General features: G+C 46.7%; 2 protein-coding genes across 7 annotated transcripts; both read right to left on the reverse strand.

Annotated features, from left to right (window-relative positions):
• Positions 1-151: 151 nt before the first annotated feature.
• On the reverse strand, positions 152-7701 carry LOC112894687 (E3 ubiquitin-protein ligase PRT1). 6 transcript variants are annotated; one of them, XM_025962479.1, is made up of 9 exons: positions 7456-7701; positions 5891-5919; positions 5623-5802; positions 5134-5199; positions 4986-5051; positions 4684-4857; positions 4407-4610; positions 1429-1541; positions 152-800 (listed from the first exon to the last, which is right to left on the reverse strand). In XM_025962479.1, exons 1-9 carry the CDS (start codon positions 7569-7571, stop codon positions 408-410), a joined length of 1341 nt encoding a protein of 446 aa, XP_025818264.1. In that variant the 5' UTR covers positions 7572-7701; the 3' UTR covers positions 152-407. The 6 variants fall into 6 exon arrangements, with proteins under 6 accessions (XP_025818264.1, XP_025818255.1, XP_025818296.1 ...); XM_025962470.1 differs by having other exon boundaries at positions 4684-4860; XM_025962511.1 differs by lacking the exon at positions 5134-5199.
• A 6629-nt stretch (positions 7702-14330) lies between these two features.
• On the reverse strand, positions 14331-15483 carry LOC112879712. The gene has a single exon (XM_025944089.1). The coding sequence runs from the start codon at positions 15221-15223 to the stop codon at positions 14735-14737; it is 489 nt and encodes a 162-aa protein (XP_025799874.1). The 5' UTR covers positions 15224-15483; the 3' UTR covers positions 14331-14734.
• Between the last annotated feature and the right edge of the window lie 4251 nt (positions 15484-19734).

The raw sequence follows: 19734 nt of genomic DNA on the forward strand, positions 1-19734 counted from the left end.
GTAAAGGTTGGGGGTTGCCGTTTCCCGTGCCTGATGCGCCGGCAGCCGCAGTCCCACAGAACTCTCGTGGTCCGCGGTCATGCAGTCCCGTCCTCCCCACGCCCGCACCCCCCCCCCCCCCAGGGAAAAAAAAAGCTGGTACAGGTTTACCAATGCAATTCTGTACATCCTTATTTGAATTTCCATTGAAACAAACACTTGCTCGGATTTACAGACGCGGCGAAAAAAATCATATGGTCATTTGATGACAGTAACTAGAGAGCCAGGAAAACAAACAAGTCCGATCCAGCCATTTTTTTGAGCTTATGCAATCCCTCCGTTTCACATTACATACATGTAACCTGCCCCCAGCAACATAAGACGAACGGCTTCACGCACAGAAACAGCTTCACTGAGCTGCTTTACGTCTAGGCCTCCTGACCCTCCTCACCGTTGTCTCCCATTCCTTCTTGATCATCGATGAACATATCACCAGGAGCACCAACCGGTTCCCCCATGGCCGCGTCTCCTGGACCCCCATCATTTCCCCCCATTCCATGATTGTCAAAGACTATCTGGACAATGGCGTCAGGAACCGCCTCTTCCACAATCAGCTCTTGCTGTGCCTCCTCAGGCAGGATCCTCAGGAGCCTTTGCAAGAGCGCTGAATTGTCAAGTTCCATTCTGTGGTCAGGGGTATGCTTCTGATTAAACCGGCCTGGGAGTTTTGAACTAGAGTTGTAGCACGCTTCGCAAAGGTCAAAGCCAACTAGCTCGGTGCAGTCCTTGCATTTGTATCTCTTACCACGTATAGGATATGCCTGCATGGTGTTCAGCAGTTTCATCTTAGCAAAACGATAGGAATAATTCAATGCATGATAAGGATCAGTGTCGTCTGATTTTATATTAAGGTTATACAACCGCAGAGGATTATAAGGTTTATCACAGAACAATGACCACTTAAACAATTTTACCATCAATGAAAGCTACTATAACTGAGTTCTGTGCAAGAAAAGGTCAAATGCTAGAAGACGAATACTACAGCACCAACTTGATCTGCCATGGCTGGGTTCCCCTAAGAAGTCTACAGAACAAAAGGCAGCTGCTATTTTTTTTTTGGCAGCTGAAAAAAGAACAAATATCGATAAACTTCTAAAAAAGCAAAGAGGCACAAACTAGTTATCTCTACAGTAAAAGAAGTGTTAGTGCAGCTACTCAGAAATTTAGGCTGAAGGTATCAAAACTGAAAGATAACCACATTACTGGCTGCAACATTTAGCATGTTACTGATCATAGCTATGCTTGTATAAGTTATTAGCACCTTTGAATATACCAAGCTACCAACCTCAAGGTGAATGATCATGAAGTGAAAGAAATCAGTCTATCTACTATATCGGTAAAGGTTTTCTGAGAGTTTATGTTTTACCAACTATTACAACTTATACATACCCCACATGAGTCACATCCAACGCCAATGTGAATATTTGATATGTAATTTGATATGTCCTTTGATATGTCCTCATCACGATGTGCCTTGCTGCTTCCTTCTGCGCTTGAAGCACCTAAACAGCACAAAACACTCGAGTTAGCAACCAAAAGAGGGAGGGGAGATCAAAATAATCAATATAGACTCCATTCCTTAATTTTAAAACCTAATTAAGATTTCGGATTGCATGACAACATGAGGGTCCCTTTGGTTTGACTTTCTAGGTGCTTTGGCTTCCAAGAAAAGCGAAAAAGCTAAAAGTGCATGGGTTGACCTCCCTTCTTTCCCTGAAAGCAGCTTTCTCGTAGTAGAGATTTCATAGCAGGTATGAGGGTGCTATCAGCGGCTGTGGGGGGGCACCGTTTCATCGAATTTACCCGCCTGCCATCGGTTAATGAGGTACCGGTTCGTTTCTTTCCCATCCGCCTCCCTTCCTCGCGAGCAGACGGTTCCACGAGAAAAAAAAGGGCCGCCGCTCCTTCCTCTCGCACGGCCAGGCCCCGATTCCCCTCCCCCGCGGCGGATCCAGGCCGCCTGCCAGCCGGCCCACCTGCCCCCCGCCCGGATCTGCCGTCCCCGGCCGCCACACCTTACGCCGTGGGCCTGTTCCCGTGCCGCGCGCGGCTAGGGTTGCAGGGCCGGCGGCCGGCAAGGCCAAGCAACCCAGCGCCCCTGCTTGGCCCCTGCCTACGCCACCCCAGCGCCCCTGCTTCGCCACACAGGCCTGCTCCTCGACGACCACCTGCACGCGCGAGTGCTCTCCTCCCTTCCCTGGCCGCAGCTCCGATTTTCTTTCTGCAGTGCAGATTTGGAGGTGAACTTCCACTCCCCTCCCCAGTTCCTTGCATTTCCTGCTGACTAGAGAATCAGACGACTCCGACAAGGTAAACCTGATGAATTCATCTGTGATGTAAAGGGTGCTCTTTTGTTCTAACCCAAAATTAAATAATTCATGCTGTTTTTGAGACACTAAAGAAGTTTTCTATTACATGCTGCTTGCAGATGTTAGTTGTTCTGAACCAGAGCCAGAAGGCCAAATAGAGGCAAGAAAAATGGGTCAGACAGCCCTACTATAGGTGACTTGGGAGGGAATTGAGGACAAGGCACAGACAAAATTGTCATTACATTGCAATTAACATATTCAATTTGATTAATGTCCTATTGATCCTTTTTTTGTGTGTCTTGATCTCATCCTATTAGAAGTCTGAAATTTCAATCGTGAACATGGGGCCTTCTTGAGCTGGTAGGATATAATTTTTTAGACGAACCCTCGCAAGGCCACCTAAATGTTTTCCATTTTTCCCCTTCTGTAGAGAAAGGTCAAGGTCATCAAAATGTTATTGATGGCTTTTGTTGGAGTACTGTAAATGTAATGTTCATATTGGTTGCTCAGTTGCTGTACAAGTTTGGTTCATTGGCTGGCATTTGTTTCCTGCAAGGTTTCAATGATTAACCAAACAGTAAATGCTGTTAAATCATCCTATTTTGTTTTGCGTCAAAACCGGTTGCTTCATGCAGTGTCATGAATGCAGTCGTGCGTTTTAGGCTAAACTGGTAATTTGCATGAGAATTAGTGAACAAAACGATGATTTACAATCAATTTGAATATCAACAGTTCCTCAGCACTTCAGGGGCATTACAGACACTTCACAGCAAACCTACAGTTTCACAGCTATTCCATCCAAATGGCTTTCAGCTTTCTCACAGCTCACAGTAGCTTTTTCCACAGCCCACAACCCACAACAGTTTTTTTCACAGCCACAACCCAACCAAACAGACCCTGAAGCACACACACATTTTTATAGCAAGACAAAAAGAAAATGCAAACTAATCTTGCACGTGTATCTAGACTATTTGAATGTGATTCAACTAACCCAGTCCCTTAAAAGAGATATCCTAGGCGTAACTACAACACTACTAATTAGTAGGAGGTGCTTCTGCACCCTCCTGTAGTGGTGGACCCTGCAACTGTCCAGATTCCAGTGTGTAGGTCTGGTGTGTAAATAACTTTCTACAGCTTACTGCTAGCTCTACACAACTTTAAATTAGAATACTCCAACTACACACTGCCCCGCCAGACAGCCAACTGACGGCATAGAGCGACCAACAATAATGAATCGTCACTCTGACCATAGCAAGAACATTGTATCCCTCTTCATCCACAAACTAACATCATCAAATCCAATATGCTAGCACTCCCCCCCTAAATGGAAAGGTTTAATGACTAAAACGGCATTACATGTTAGTAAATTAATTCAACAGGAAGAAATGCATATTTATAAAAGAGAATCAGGGCACAAGAAAACCATCCAAAAGATATCCTATAAAATTTCCATCTCAGGTATTTGTATCACATTATTGCTAGAATCCAGCCAAAACTGAAACAACAAACTAATTTGCTGGAGTACTAAGTGAAATTGCACCATAAACTAAGACTAAGTTCCCCAATGTTATGAAGAGTTCCTTTTACTTCCTTACACAAACTACAACCTGAAGTGTACTTTGTGTTTATTCAACAATGTGAACAGTATGCCTTGTAGGTCAATCATGTGAAAATAAGGTTATTGAGGTCTAAGCATGACTGCTGGTACTCATCTAAGTAAAATGAGACGATTATAAGAAAACTACTGGTGGCCATCCATTAGCATGGGTAATCAAGGGCAAACAACTTAATGTGGAATATAAAGGCTAACCAATGGCACGACATTGGCTGGACCAGCAAGGGAATAGCTTCACACGGTCAGATAAAGTTAATAGAAGGAATCATTCATCTCATGCATGGTATGGATTACTGATTCTCTCCATATAAGTTACTGCTAATAGAGACATGCCAACAACTACCAGTTCCATCAAAGAAGGGCATTTACTTCTAATAGGCCATCTTACCTTGTTATAGGAGATAATATGCAAAGTGAGATAGAGCTTGGTGACAAAAGCTTACCTGAAGATGATCCTTCACGGTTGCATTCACCCTTCTTAGACTGAATTTTCTGTCCTCTCGATTCATATGCCACTGGAAAATATTCTTCCAGGAAATGATCAAGGTCCAGGCAAACATTAGGGAAATCTCCAGGGTGAAGACTTCCACAAACATGGCATTTGAGTGCTTCCTCGTTCAAGGAGGGCAAACAGGATACACAATACACTGTCACAAAACCAACATGAGTTAATATCTCAAAAACAAGTTAAAATGTTTTTATTCTGAAATTAGAATTTACCATGACCACAATTGAGAACAGCAGGTTGATACAACATCTCCTTACAGAGAGGGCATGAAACATCCTCCAACTTAATTTTCTTCGAATGCTCATCCACAATGCTGCCATTCAAGGAAGCTTCTTGTGGAATTCGAGTTTTACTGTCTTCATTTCTGTTCTCCCCATTGTTTCCAACTTCTTACCAAAAAAAAGTGGTAATCGTATTTAAGATTTATAAGATGTAATGGAAATGGAGATAAACATTTAAGACTTAAGAGATATCATGGAAATGGAAATAAGTAATTATATGGCACGATTCTTACCATTGTTCTTGGAGTTTAAAAACTCAATGATTTGGGGAGAGTATGTTTGTATACGCTTCTCTTCCTCTGAAAGGTAAGCCCAAAATGAACATAGAGTTAAGAGATATCATGGAAATGGAAATAAGTAATTATATGGCACGATTCTTACCATTGTTCTTGGAGTTTAAAAACTCAATGATTTGGGGAGAGTATGTTTCTATACGCCTCTCTTCCTCTGAAAGGTAAGCCCAAAATGAACATAGAGTTAATTCCTAAAAGGTAAGTGTAGATAGTGCTAACTAGTAAAATCTGGGGAAAATGCGCTGTGGGAAGCAGCAAGGCTCCAAACCTATCACTGTAAAGCAATGAAACAACCTAAGCCAGCATGCTCACCCTCTACACCTAAAAAGTTATACTCACACCACCTCCTAAAATGTTCCTACCCAGCATAACTATCTTCAATTAATGCAAAGTTTGCTAAGTAGAACCAGTGTACTCTAGAAGATGTGAAATAACGAGACTTAAATATGTAAGAACATCCAATCTAGAAGATGTTGCTTGTAAAAAGAACCACAATGCATGCAGTTTCCAGTAACAGTAGAACTGCATTTTACATGCCATATCACAATATATTAGTTTTAGGGCTTAAAACGCTCACCTAGTACTTCTTTTTCCCTTCTTTTGTAGTCTGCAGGTTCAAGCTTTAGGATCAAGTGATGCATGAGCTGGCAGATACTTGGGAAATGTTTATAGGGCTGCCTACACACAGCACAATGAGATTCCCGGAAGACATGCATAGCTTTGTGGACACACCAGAAACATGACATATGGCCACATGCTGCACCGGTAGATGAAAAATGAGTTTTGAAGAGTATGACATAGCCAAGCTGCTGTAATGTGAATGTAAAAAAAAAATGAAATCTTACAGATAACAACTGGTTTGTACAGAAGATCCCTGCAAAACAGATGAAGTAAAAAGATGAGATCATTTGTACATTTGTACAGAATTGAAGCCATAAAACTCATTGCAAATCAAATAGAAAAAAAAATAAAAAAAGATTGTGCGTTATACGCACACACAGAATTCAGTGCTACCATGTTGTTTAAAGATATATGAAAACTGCAATATGGAGGGTCAGTATGGTTGTGGTGCCCAACCAGCACTGGCATCACACGAACCCAACAGAAAGCCAACTGAATCATCCGATATTATATTTAAGTTTGCATAAACTCTATTTGATTAGTTGCATTTGTGATATGATTGGTTGAGGAATAAATCTGTTGTTACAAAAGGCATCGGACTCAGTAAGGTCGCTGGCTCGCTTCATCTCCAATGCTGAGGGTAGGGACCATCCCCAAGGGGAAAATACGGTGGTACATGGACACGGGTGTGGGTGCGGGTGACGGTGTGTGACTCGGGTGCGAGTATCCAATTCGGAAATTTTTTTGTGGAGACGCCAATACAACTTGGAATCCGACACGGGTGCGGGATGTCTGATTCGGCAAATAAATTAGGACAACGGTGTCCAGGTAACACTGGGAATATACCCCCAAGATCCGGGACGAGCTGATCTAGCTAAAATGGCAGACTGATCCATCCCACGTCCTCTCTCTCGCTAACATGCGGGCCGCACCATCCTATCCCTCATACTAGATAGGCAGCTGGGACCCATCCCTTAAAACAGGGATCCAACGCATCCCACCTTGTCCCTAAACTAAACACATGCTTAATCGTTGCCGGCAGCTCCTGCGGCCAGATCCGACAACACCGCTGCCCCGACTCTGCCCCCTGCCGTCCTCCGCTACCATGGTCGGGATTTCTCCCACCACCTCACTGCCCCACGCACCATCCACCACCGCAACCGAACCAGCCTGCCACCGCTGGCTTCCCTCTAGGTCTACCAGACTCCAGTGAACCCCCACCTCGAAACCTAACCATGCCAAAGAGTCACTTGAGTCGGAGAAGAAGCTCCAAAGTGAGAATTCTGGCACAGATCTGCTGTCTATAAATTCAGGTGCCAGCCTCCCCAAATACACAGGCATAATAGAGCAATCGGGTTCTGTTAATGATATTCCAAGATACAGAATTTTGCTATAGGTTTTAGTCGGTCCAGATGCATACACATTTGTTATGCATAGATGTAAACATCTGCATATGAATCATTCTACATATTTGATTGAGAATATAGGGAGGTAAATGTGCCCTCCTGGCCCCCTGGCACGATTAACCTCAAAATGATTTAACATAATGTAGCGTGCTATAGCTCCACGTGTTCAGAATTTTTGTGGAACATGGAGTTCTGGGGCATTACCGACACAAAAAGCTCACAAACAAGGCAACCTTGCCGGTACAGAAATTTAGGGGAAAATTTTGAGCACGATCGATCACCAGCATACATAGGATCGAGGCAAACTACAGCCATCCAACAGCAAGGTGATGCGCGGGAGGGGGAGGGGAAAGGGAACGCCGTATCGGCGTCAACAAACTCACAGGCAGACGCAGCACATGAACTGGGGATCGTCCAAATCGTTGACCCCAGGCCCGGCGGCGGTGGTGGCGACCTCCTCCTCCTTCACCGGCTCCGGCGGGTGGCCGTCGGAGGCCATCCTCCCTCCCTGCCTCCACGATTCGTCTGGCCGCCCCAAGGAACGGGTGGGAGGAACCTGTTGCGCCTGCGCGAGCGAGAGGAAGGGCACGGAACGCCGGAAGCGCCGGGAGGAGGAGGGGGAGGACACGGCGACTTTGGGAACGGAAGCAGCCCAGCCCACCGCGTCGAAGCTGTGGGCTAAAAAGGGACAGGTGTTCGATGATGTTTGGATTTGGGTTCGGATCCAGTTGGGTCGCGTCGGTGGCCGGTGCAGCACGTCAAAAAGCTTTTTTTATTCATCGCCGGGCCGAAATTGACCGTCCGTTTATAATAAGACCTGGGATTTTTCTTTATTATACTGCCTTTGCTCTTTAATCAGTGACTAGCAAATATGCCACTTATTGCTACGGGAAGCCAACTTAAATATTTTTCCTATTTTACTCGCCAAACGCAAATTCTAAATAATTTTGGACCCTTAACTCTGCATAGGTCACCCCGTGATTGAATTCTAATTAGAAGTCTAATTGACGAATTAGAAAATCATTATTTGTTTTAGAAATAGTAGAGATAGAGATTGGTTCGTCAGAATTTGTAAGTGCTGAAATGCTAAGATTTTTTAAATGAAGACAAATTCAACGATGATTATATTTATTTTTCATGTCGAGAAACATATTTGCATGTGTGTTGAATTTATAAGTGTAGAGCCTAAACCTTTATATATGAATATGACCAAATATTTTTTTAAGAATGTACCTTAGCATGTATTTTATTAAAAAGAAAGCAATTTACAAATAAATCTTGATGCAGCCAAATAGGACTTGGCCAACACAAGAACACAAAAGGACTAAAGAAAGAGAAACACTCAAGGAAGATACAACCAACACACAGCCAGCGGCGATAGAGGCTGCAACCACCACCACAACAAGAAGCAGCAGCAGCAGCAAGAAAGTGAGGACAGACCCAACCCAACCACTCTAATAAGGCTAACCAACAACTAAACCTGCAAAAGGATACACCATTGCCAAAGATGCCTAGAGAGAGTAAGCTCGAAGAACACGACCAATGCGGCAAAACATCCGCTAGAGTAGAAGAAAACAACGGCAAAGCATCTGCCAGGACCAGTGGTGGCAAAGTATCCACCAAGTAGCAACATAGTGATAAAGCATTCGTCCAAGTAAATGGTGGCGAAGCATCCACCTAACGACAACATTCTGGGCGCGCAAAGCATCCGCCAAGGCAAGACCGTGGCGTCAAAGCATCCATCAGAAGACATCAATCCAAGCAACCAACGCGACAATTGACAATTCAAAGCGAAGGCAGGCGTAGAAGAAAAATTATCCCATAAAGAGATGACGACCACCACCACCACGACAACTGCGCTTCAGCGTGAACTTCCAAGACGGTGCCTCCATGAAGGGACATGACACCATTGTTGCTGTTATCGCTCGACCGACACGGTCATGGTTTTCACCCAGAAAGCTCATAGGTGCAAGAGGGGAGAGGGGGAAGAATGATGCCTCCAAGGAGGTAAACGGCACCCGAGGACGTCGCCGTCATCTGCTCGCCAAGCAGAGGCTTTCGCTTTGCCCCTGTCCCCCATAGCACGCCGCCAACCTTCCAGAGTCGCCACCACGTACCAAGGGTCTGTCTCCCCAGAACCGGCAATGGCGGTGGCCCGCAGCGTGGTAGCCACCGAACCTGCCGCGGCGAGGTTGGGGCACCATCGAGGCCCCTCCGTGCGGATTGGGGGCGGCAACGACCAGCAGCCCCGTCGACGTGGCCGCAGCAGTGCCAGGTGGACCCGCGGCGGCGGCTAGCCAAGCGGGCCGACAGCACGGACCGACAGCGCAGTGTGAGGCTGGCGGTGCCCGCCGGGACTTGGCCCCGGGCGGGGTGCGGCTGGGGAGGTGACCGAATATCCTCACCAGAGATATCTGTATCCTGTATCCTGGAGCTCGTGTTGGCTTCTACTCGTTTTTTTTACATGTGTTGCCACATAGCGTCCATATTGTTTTATCTTTAATGGCAAGTTAGTTGAACTTATAAAGTTAGAGCTTCTAATTCTTATTGGGAGATGGTATTTAGAAGCTTTCCCTTGATATATGACTAAATATCTCAAGAAAGAGGCACCCTATTTCCTAGGCTTCACATTCGCTTCTACTCCGCCCGAGTATAGGGGTGGCTTGCATACGGAACCGCATATAGAAATAGCACTACACTAGCAGTTTCTTATACGTATGAAGCGCTTCTAAAATGATAACCATTAGCGGCTCACTTTGTGCCTACGGAAACCACGAGTGTCTGCTCCACTAGTTGTTGACTCCAAATAGACTCTGCGCCAAGGCTGACTCTTTTATTGCTAGTAGGGTTGCCTAAGCATAGGTACTGTCATCCAAAATATATAATCAACTTGACCCAAGATATTAATGCAGTTAATCTTCTTCATATAAAAAAAACGCCGTGGCTCTACCCATGACAGACTATAGCTCCAAACACTGCTAGAAAAAGACCTTATAATAACCAGTGATAAGGATATTAGACACCGGTTCTACAACCGGTTCTAAAACCGGTAGTAGGAGACCGAGACCAAAATTATGATTTTCATCACCAGATAAAAGTACCGGTATCTAAGATTCTATTTAGTACCAGGTTAAGGTGGTACCAAAGCATTTTTTTATAAAAAATATATTAAACCTGAGAAGAGTCCCGTGCATGTTCCAAGTCACACGAAGTACGCATGCGTTCGAACATGACCTCTTACCTTGCGCGTACCTCCCTTGCCATCTCATCTACACAACAATTGTGATTAAATGGAAGATATTTTTCTTTTAAAATAAACCGTGGAGGATCCTTTAGTAGAGATTCCTTGAATCTTTCCATCTATCTCAAAAATACCGGTGTGAAGATGATCCGATACTAATGCTAGCAGTAAAAACTCTCTCCGCACGTTGCCTCACTATCGTTTCATCAACACCACCATTCGCCACTACGAGTTGGGCACTTGGATTACATCTTGACTCTGCATCAACGTTATCCTCCGAACGAAGTCTACCGAACCCACTACCGCCTTCCCAATCGCTCACTTTTGTTGGATGCGCATGCGCCGCCGCCCTTACCTCCTCGCATCTTCGAGTCTTCATTCGCGTAATAACCGGCACCGTTCCCCGCAAAGAGCGCAGCATCGTGGCGCATCCCTCCATCCCTAGCTTACCCTATCAGCACTTTTTAACCCAAACCACTACTGGGTGAGACTGTCACTGTCAGATACGAGGAAGGCACTCGCCAAGCAGCATGCATCACAAATTCACGATCATGTTGCTCTGAACCCTGTCAGCAGATAGAGTTAATTCGCGTACTGGATTTGAAGCAGTTAAATTCCAACAGCTGAAGTCTCAAGTCTAAGTCTGTGGTTACACTACAACCGTGTCCGCGTGGAAGATGATACCGGTGGTTTGGTTTGGCTATTACATATACTCCTATCATCCTAAATTATTAGCTGTTTTTTACTTTTTTATCCGAATATATATTATATCTAGATGTGTAGCAAAATTTATATATTAAAAAAATTAAATTAATAATTTAGAACGGGGAATATAGACCGAACGAACCGAGCTCGAGATTCCTCCACTGGGTAACGGCGGAGTCATCATGTTTAAAGACGCGTCACAAGAAGTTCAGACAGTGGGTTCTCGCAAGAAATAGAAAGGTTATGCAGTGGGTATCTTTGAGAAAATTCGGATGGCAAAGTCGGATGGCGACCGGACCTGCCGAAGCGATCCAGTGCCATGCCGCCATGGAGGCGCCGATCACGTCTAGCTCCATCATGGCATGGCCTCAACGATTCGCACTAGTCGGAAGTCTTGGTTGACGGTGGTCGGCAGCCGCCGCCGCCGGGCAACTTCTTCCCCTTTTGCTGCTTGGCAGTGGCAGAGCCCTTCCTCGTAATCCATCTGATGACACTCAGCCTAGCAGAGGGCTGAGGGCGAAGGCTTGAGCGGTCGCGCCCATGATCGATGCAGTGTGGACACTGGACACGAGACGAGACATGGCTTGGATTCATCTCGAGGGCCCAGCCCAGGCAAGTGCGGAGTTTCCTGCTGCGCACTGCCACGGCCATGCGGCTGCCCTCTCCAGCCTGCGCACATCGGAACAGCTGCGGCGGCGTTGACATTTTCTTCTCATCGTTACTTGGTCTCAAAACAAAACCATTCTACTAGTACAATTCTATTGTTACCTTTGGAGCTGCAAGCGATTACTGAACTGCAGGCTCTCCATGTGGCTGCTAATAAGCTCGAAACAAATGCTGGCTTTCGTGTATTTGTAGCTCTCATCCTGCCATTCCCCATTCATGGCCGTTTCATACCTTACCGTGTTTGCTTGTACTCCTGCCACTACATGCTTCCTAAAACTGTCCCAGGTGTAGTGCACAGGTGTAGTGCAGACGACAGACAGATGTAAAGCCGGAAAAGCTTTCGAAAATAAAGTGCGGAATCGAAGCAAAGGCGACGACCCAACTGACACATGCTAAGAACTCGAGCGATCGACCGGCCGGTGGGTCATCGGCCACCCTGAGCCGGCCATCACGATGGATATTGATGGCTTGCCCGGCTTGCGCAAAGCACTTAAGCGACAGTACTATCTTTGCAGCGTCCATCAAAGAGCCAGGACGTTTCGTGGAAGCAGAACTATGAAACAGCGGCTTGACGCGTCCAAGCAAGGTACTTAGCTCCAAACAAAAATGGTTTTCTTCTCTCCTTCAACGTGACAAACGAAAGTGCTTCGGACCATGCTTAAATAAAATCTCAGCCAGCCTCCGTGTACAGCTGAGCAGTAGGTGACAGGCGAGTACCACATGACCGACTGGCTGCATCCTATCCAACAGTCACCCAACGACCCGGACCGACGAAATTATAGCGGAATGCTGCCACCGCCAGGGCCTTTCGCAGGAAAGGAACCCATGCATGCGTTGTGATGTCGATCTGCCCTGGCAGCTGCCTGTGCACATTTATTTCCTCCTCGATCAGGGATTCTCAACCTCACGACGAAAACGTCAGTGGATCCATCGTTCAAGAACCTACTCCATTTTCCCGTGTTTACCATCCATTATCTGCTTGCCTCTGGACAATTTTTTTTTGTAAACATTAAACAAACATTATCTGCTTACCGTGAAGGCTTGAAGCAGAAAACAGAAGCCATGGTTCTTTCACATCACCTTTGCTCGCTCCGTCCAGTCCATTCATCGGCTCCCCTCTCTTGTTTGCCAGCAGCTGTCTGTCTGACTGTCTCGCCGTCCCGGTCATCAGCATCGCCCGGCCTACGCGTCGTCCTCTAGCTCTTCCCGCCTCTCATGTCGCTGTCGGAGAAGAAGGGCAAGGCCAACCGCTCTCCTGCTGCAAGCAGCGGCCCTCGAGCCTCGCTGCTCGGTTGGTTCTATTTGTTTCCGTTTATTTTAAATTTTAAAGGTTCGTTTCTGAAAAATCTAAAAGTCGGATGACTCGTAGAATCGAGAATCTATAATCAGCTGGGAGTCTCGATTCTCAATTCTAGAAGTCATCTGACTTTTAGTTTTTCTAAAATCGAGCCTTCAAAATTCTCGATTTTAGGAGTCATCCGACTTTTAGATTTAGATTTTCTAAATTCGAGCCTTCAAAATCCAAAATAAGCGGATACAATGCCGCCCGGTGATCTTGCCGCGTGAGCTGGCTGGCTCGACTCGATGGAAATGGAAAAGATTGGGCTGGACGCACGAAAGCCATGAGGAGGGCGACGCTCGAGCAAAAGGGGACTTTGAGTGGCTCGGATGAGGAATGACACGGACCAAAAAGTCGAGTGGATTAGATTGCTTTTGCTTGCATCCGAGGTTAAAGAGCTTAAAGGGCGATGCCGATGCCTAAAGGCCGTCCTCTGTTCTGGATTATCGCTGAAGTGCAGCAAAGCAAATCAGAATCAACAGAGGAGTATCATGATTTTCTCGTGTTTCCAGTAGATAGTAAATTAGGTTTCAACAAAAAAGTAGATGGTAAATTGGTAATTTAACGTGTGTATATACACTCCGCTTTCTAGAGCTTATGTAGTACAAATCAAACTACGAAAAGTTCCTCCGGCTTGACTACGCTTAGTTTAATCGTGGCTGCCATGGCATTGACAACGCGCCAAGCGGACCATTGAACAGAATTCTTTACACCTTATATGAACGAGAACGCAGACTTTCTCTTCAGGGGACACGAAGAAGAATGAAAACCGTGAAGACCGGAACCATGGATGACTACATGTCTCTTTTCTTTTCTTTTTTCCTTTTTTTTGGGGGGGGGGGGGGGGACAGGTCAAGTTCAATACTTCAAAGTTCATGAACTGCCAAAAATGGCAGTGACAAATAGTACTAGTTCTTATTTCTAGCAGGAGATGATTATGGATACCTCACCGGATCAACGAAGGCAAAGCAGAATTCGGGAACGAGCGAGATCTCGATTGGATTAGCGTGTTCCTATCCATGGATCAAATGGCCGAAACCATACCACAACATAGCACATGGATCAACGTCTGAGAAATTGCAGAACCCAAGATGGCAACAGACGCACACTCTTCAATGCTCAACGAGACACGGAAGAAGCACGGATCGAGATGAGACACCTGCGCAAGCGAAGGTCCGTTTGCAGGGCTAATTGCGGCAATTGCCATCGCCAGCGCTCCTTCCTCCAGATATGGGAACCACGCGGTTGGATTTTAGCTAGGCAGAGGGGGCACTGATGGCACCAACCAAATTATATACTGGTAGTAATAGAAACATGTAGAGTACTTCACAAGCTACTTCCAAAGCATATCATTGTATTTACACCGACGGTTGATTCATCTACGCATATCATCACAGATTGTTTTGCCGATGCAGAGGATTCAAGTGTAACGGAAGCCGCAAAAGCTAGCAGCAGTGCCTCCAGTTTCTCATCCAACAACTACGCTAAGATCTTTTGACAACGGGAAATGATTCGCTAATTACCACACGAAAAATTCGAAGGGAAAGGACGGGACTAACCCGCTTGCTGTGTCCAGAAGCATCCGCTGTTCTTCGGGTTGATCGGCCGCCGAGGAGGGCAGAGTGCGCGGCCGCCGAGGCGAGCCAGCAGGCAATGCCGCCCCGCCGCGCGCGACGCGTCCCCCAGCGGCCTCACGGCATGGCCGGCCCCGTCACTCCTTAATCCGGAGCCAGCGGCCGAGCTTCGAGGGGTTGACGATGCCGGGGATGCGGGCCCCGCCCGCCATGAGCAGCCGCGAAACCTCCGCGTAGCGCCTGCTCGGCTCGGGCGCGGGGGCGGCGAGGGCGGGCTCCTTCTCCTTCCACGCCGACGGCTCCAGCCTCCGCTCGCCGAGGAGCGTGCCGCACCGCAGGAACTCGTGCGCCAGGTACCCGGCCAGCAGCTTGTTGCCGCCGCCGCCGCCGCCGCCGCCGACTTGGAGCCCCGCAACACCTGGGTGAGGGAGCGGCGGTTTGGCGCCAAGCCTCACCGCCGCCGCGCGATCCGGCCTGCCGAAACGCGGGTCGGGCCTAGCGAACGGCTGCGGCGGCCGCTGGAGCAGCACCGCCTGCTCCGACGACGAGGCCGAGGGGTATGGCGGGTAGTACTCGCGCTCCTTCCGCTTCCCGAGGAAGCCACCTCCGCCACGTGGCGCCTGCATCGCCGCGCGGATCGACAGCTCGACGGCCCGGATGCCCCCCACCGCCACGCCAGGGACGGAATCGCACGACGGCGATAGGTGGGGGCAGCGGCGAAATTGAAAGAGGAAAAAAAAAGGAAAGCGGCTGAGCCGGGGACAGAGAGGGAGCGTGGGTCCTGCCGGGGGCAGTTTCGTAAATTCGCGCACGGAATTCAAACGAAACGGGATCTCGTGGGAGAGGGGAAAAGAAGGGGAGGGCGTGGCCGCGCGGGGACGGAAGAATGGGGGCAGGGGTCGGAAGAGGGGAGCGGGTGGTCTCATATTTATACGCAGGTAGGTTAGCTTTGGCCATTGAACTTCCCTAGAATAACGAGTATGCCATCGTGTGTATTCCGCTGGGAGGCAGTGCGGCATGGTTGTAGACAAGATGTTAGGTTAGAATCGTCATTGCGTTCGAGTGTTTGGGCTGGGCTCGTGTCCCGGGATAAAGAGGGGATTGGACTGAAGTTTTTTTTCTCTCCCCTTCCTCTGAGGGCCCAAAAGCCTATCAAGATGTTTGACTCGCAGAAGGAAGCCAGCGTAGGCCCAATCTCAAACTCCATTTCGTACAAGCAAGCAAGACGCGCCCGCGCACGCAAGCAATGTTCCTTCGTCGTCCGGTTGCACTTCGCGGGTTCGGCCCAGTTGTCACACTGAAACAAGTGCAGCTATTCAATTCAGTCGAAAAAAAAAATCCAACTTCCTCTCAAAAAAAAAAAACAACTGATGCAACAGCCCAATGCTGCGGTTGCATTACAGGCTCATGATCAGAAAAAGGACATTCGCTACTGCTTAGCCAACAGTTTCAGCCGCTACGTCCAGGCACAGTAGAGTACCTTCGTGGCTGGTGCAACCGTTGCGGCCAGTGAGCGTTGTCTCATGCTAAAAGACCAAAACGCATGCAAAGCGAGGGAAATAAGTAAATAAAAAGTTAAATGGTATGGTGTACCTGTTTGTCTACTACGGACAACTGTTGATTGTTGAATGGCTCGGACCAGGTTACGGTGATCTTTGCATCACCAGGGATTCTGATTTGCGTAAAAACAAAATGACCAATGTTGCACCCGCAATTATTTCTTATAACTTAAAATAACAAAGTGAGACACTACCGTTTAAGGCACTGGTTACCTTTTTAATAAGGATAAAAAGAACTGGGAGCTCTTAATTCTTAAGCAACCAATTTGATGAAAGTTCTTTAAGCGTCCATCTTCAGTTCGTCACCATTCTCATAGTATGTCAAATCGAAAATAGAAATCAGCCTTCTCCTCACATTCATGTTTTGCATAAAAACCTCCATCGTAATTGTACCCTCTCGGGTTGGGGTTATCTCAGGAGATTGTTTGTATCAATATCATCATGCATATGAGCGGTAACGTTAAGGACCAAGCATTATGCCTGATTAATTTTTTTGACTTCCTGTTTCTATTGTTTTCTTTTTATACGATTGCCTATCTTTCTATTTCTATGTATCTAACCTATCTCTATTTTTTGAGGAATATCGGAGGAATGAGTAAGAAAACTATTTCTAGCGCTATATTATTTTTCTATATACCTCTTTATCTGTTTATCAATCTATCTATTCATCTATCTTTCCATCTCTATCTATCTCTTCTTCTTTTTTCTATTTCTCTACCTATCTATTTCTATCGTTTTCTAATTATATGTTTATCTGTCTATCTCTATCTATCTACTATTTATCTATCTCTAATTTTTGGAGGGAGACTGAAGGAGTGAAACGATCTCTACAACGGGTTAATGACCATCGGCGAGGACGGCACCCTTTGCCATCTCTATCTTTTTGCACTAATTCTCTTTTTTTTTTATGTAGCTTCCAGGACAATCTATGTTAAATTTTTTGTCAAAAAAATTGCAAGTTTTTTTTCAGAACTAACACTTAATTATCATGTGAAGTTTTGGCAAAAAAAAGGGGTGCAGATTTCTATCTCTTTTCAAAATTTTGTAAGAGAGTTATATCTGCCCATTTCGTTTGGTTCAAACTTTGAGAAGTAAATTTATTTCTCAAATGGTAAAATAACCGTTTTAGTCTCTCAACTTTAAGCCGAGGGTCAAGTTCATCCCTCAATTTTCAGATTGGCCAATACAGTCCCTTAACTTTCATTTTTGGTCAAACTCATCCTTATGTTGATATTATACTCCACAATAATATAAGATTTATGCAAAAGGTCTTCTTTGCCCTTAGCTCCTTCCCCTTCTAAATTCATTTAAGAGTTGAACACCACAAGTGTTTAATTTGGAACATAGAATTTTATTTACCCACGCATCATATTATATTGCGGACGCATGTACAGTAAAATTAAATCTACTTATTGCATAACTACGTAGCACCATATAAAATATTGCGGAAAGTTGAGAGAGCAGCGGCACAAACATTGGAAATTGAGGAGAGGAAAAAGAAACTAAGAGTAAAAAGGATTTTTTTGATTTTTGCATGTTATTATGGAGTATAATATCAGCACAAAGATGAGTTTTTGATCTCAAAACAAAAGTTGAGAGACTATATTGGCCAATTTGAAAGTTGAGGGATGAAATTGACCTTCGGGATAAAATCGAGGGACCAAAATGCCTATTTTGCCTTCTCAAATCGTTAGCAAAAAAAAAGTAATTATCATCACAAAATTATGCATGATTAGTTCTGTGCACGCACGGATTAGCAGCCTATCAGGGGCCTCAATTTTTTTTAACACACGCTCGTTCACTCGATTGGTCCAGTTGTTATGCAGAAGCCAAAATGCAGTTACTTACTAAAATGAATCCGACCATCGAGTGGCAGCACTTACTCACTAAATTCATCGCTATTCACTGGCGAGCAAAAGCAAAACATCACGCCACTGGCCACAGTGATGTGAACCTATTAGGGTTTGTTCCTGATCTTTCGATGAGAGACGTGGAATAACTTGATTGATGGAGGAGACGACGTTCACGGCCCGACTACAGCCTTCTAAGGATGCTGCGCCTTAGCAACCGATACATCACCTCCTTTGGTTGCTGCGATCTTGTGGAGCGCGACACCCGGCCACTAGGGCATTCGTCCTACAAGCAATCGAAGAACCAGCAACAGCAAGAACAAGTAGAACAAGTACTGAAATTATGATATGTAATTGAAGGTATCAGACCGAATCTCAATTATGGTGGGGTTCCAAAAACAAGTGGACGAGCGGCTGGATCAGCACGCGCGTCTACAAGGAAGTAGCAAACGCTAAACTTGCATCTAACAAAACCCGAATGTTGTTGATAGCGGTTAAAGATTATAAAGAAGTGGAAGAACAACCACAAGGGTGCTGGGGTCGTGTTCCAACCCTAGGATGCATCCGACTTGGACTCAACTTGATACAGGGCCCGTTGTGCAAAATTAGGGTGACGCAGCACCGTGACTGAAAAGGACTCTGTAGTAAATCTAGGATTGCGGTTGACTCCAAACAGATATTTAGGTGATTCTGGATCAATTGGAAAGTAGATTTGATAAGCTTTCCAGAAAGTACTTGACCGACCAAAATGGAGTCCGGATGAAGTCGTGGCGGCCGTTACAAGTCGTATCTTTCCTGCAGTCCGAATCCAGCCTGCGCGATGCCTCTTCCCTTTTGATCCGATCCATTGTTCCTGAGTAATGTTTCTGAGTAAAACAAGAGTGCACATGTCCTCATTCTCTAAATATGATGAACCTGAGCTTAAGAGTGAACTTACTTGATGGGTAAGCCGACGAGCACGAGCGCGAGTAATAGGTCCAAAAGGTATTGTCGAAGTAGATACTGGTGTAGATATGGATATATCGTTAGTGGCGATATCCTCATCGCACGGGATATGGGAATGCATCCTCCGGATACGCTTTCCCTGGGTCCTGGCTGCATGAATATCCTTGCATCAAATATTCCAGGGACGGGCCTATAAAACCCAGCATCCTCCACAGCTCCCACCTCCAAGCACCCCTCGCAAACCACAAGCTCATCGCAGAGTTGCAGAGCAGAGAACTCAACCGATCGAGATGGCAGCGTCCGCTCTGAACCCGTTCGTCGCCGCCTGCCTCCTGGCCCTCGTCGTCGCCGCAGGTCTCCTTTCGATCTCTCCTCTCCCGGAGCCACGCTTACGAGCGAGACCGGCCTTGCGCGGTGTTCCGTACGCGCCGGAGACTGACCGGTTCTGCCGCCTTCACCCTGTGCGTGTGCGTGTGCAGGTGCGGCGCGGACGGAGCCGGGCGCCACGGTGACGGACCCGGACATGCTGTCGACGAGGCCCTGCCATAGCAACAACGGGTGGAGCGTCCACCTCTGCAAGGACGTGTGCCAGGCCAGCGGGTTCAGCCGCTACGACTTCGCCCTGCCGAACGCGGCCACCGGCGACATGGCGCGCTGCTGCTGCTGCCCCAAGGGCTTCAAGAACGCGTGCCTCAACGTCAAGGAGTAGGGGAGCCGCCGTCGTGGCCTGCCTGTCTGTGGGCGCCGCGCGCAGGCTGAAGAACCAGAATGGTGCTTGTAATG

Source organism: Panicum hallii, chromosome 1, assembly GCF_002211085.1.
Source record: "Panicum hallii strain FIL2 chromosome 1, PHallii_v3.1, whole genome shotgun sequence".
Classification (NCBI taxonomy): domain Eukaryota; kingdom Viridiplantae; phylum Streptophyta; class Magnoliopsida; order Poales; family Poaceae; genus Panicum; species Panicum hallii.

Coding starts and splice junctions, on each gene's coding strand:
- LOC112894687 (XM_025962470.1), bottom strand. CDS start 7,571: ATGGCCTCCGACGGCCACCCGCCGGAGCCGGTGAAGGAGGAGGAGGTC. Junction 5,052..5,133: donor TTTAAACTCCAAGAACAATG/GTAAGAATCGTG, acceptor CTTACCTTTCAG/AGGAAGAGAAGCGTATACAA. Junction 4,861..4,985: donor TTTAAACTCCAAGAACAATG/GTAAGAATCGTG, acceptor TTTTTTGGTAAG/AAGTTGGAAACAATGGGGAG.
- LOC112879712 (XM_025944089.1), bottom strand. CDS start 15,223: ATGCAGGCGCCACGTGGCGGAGGTGGCTTCCTCGGGAAGCGGAAGGAG.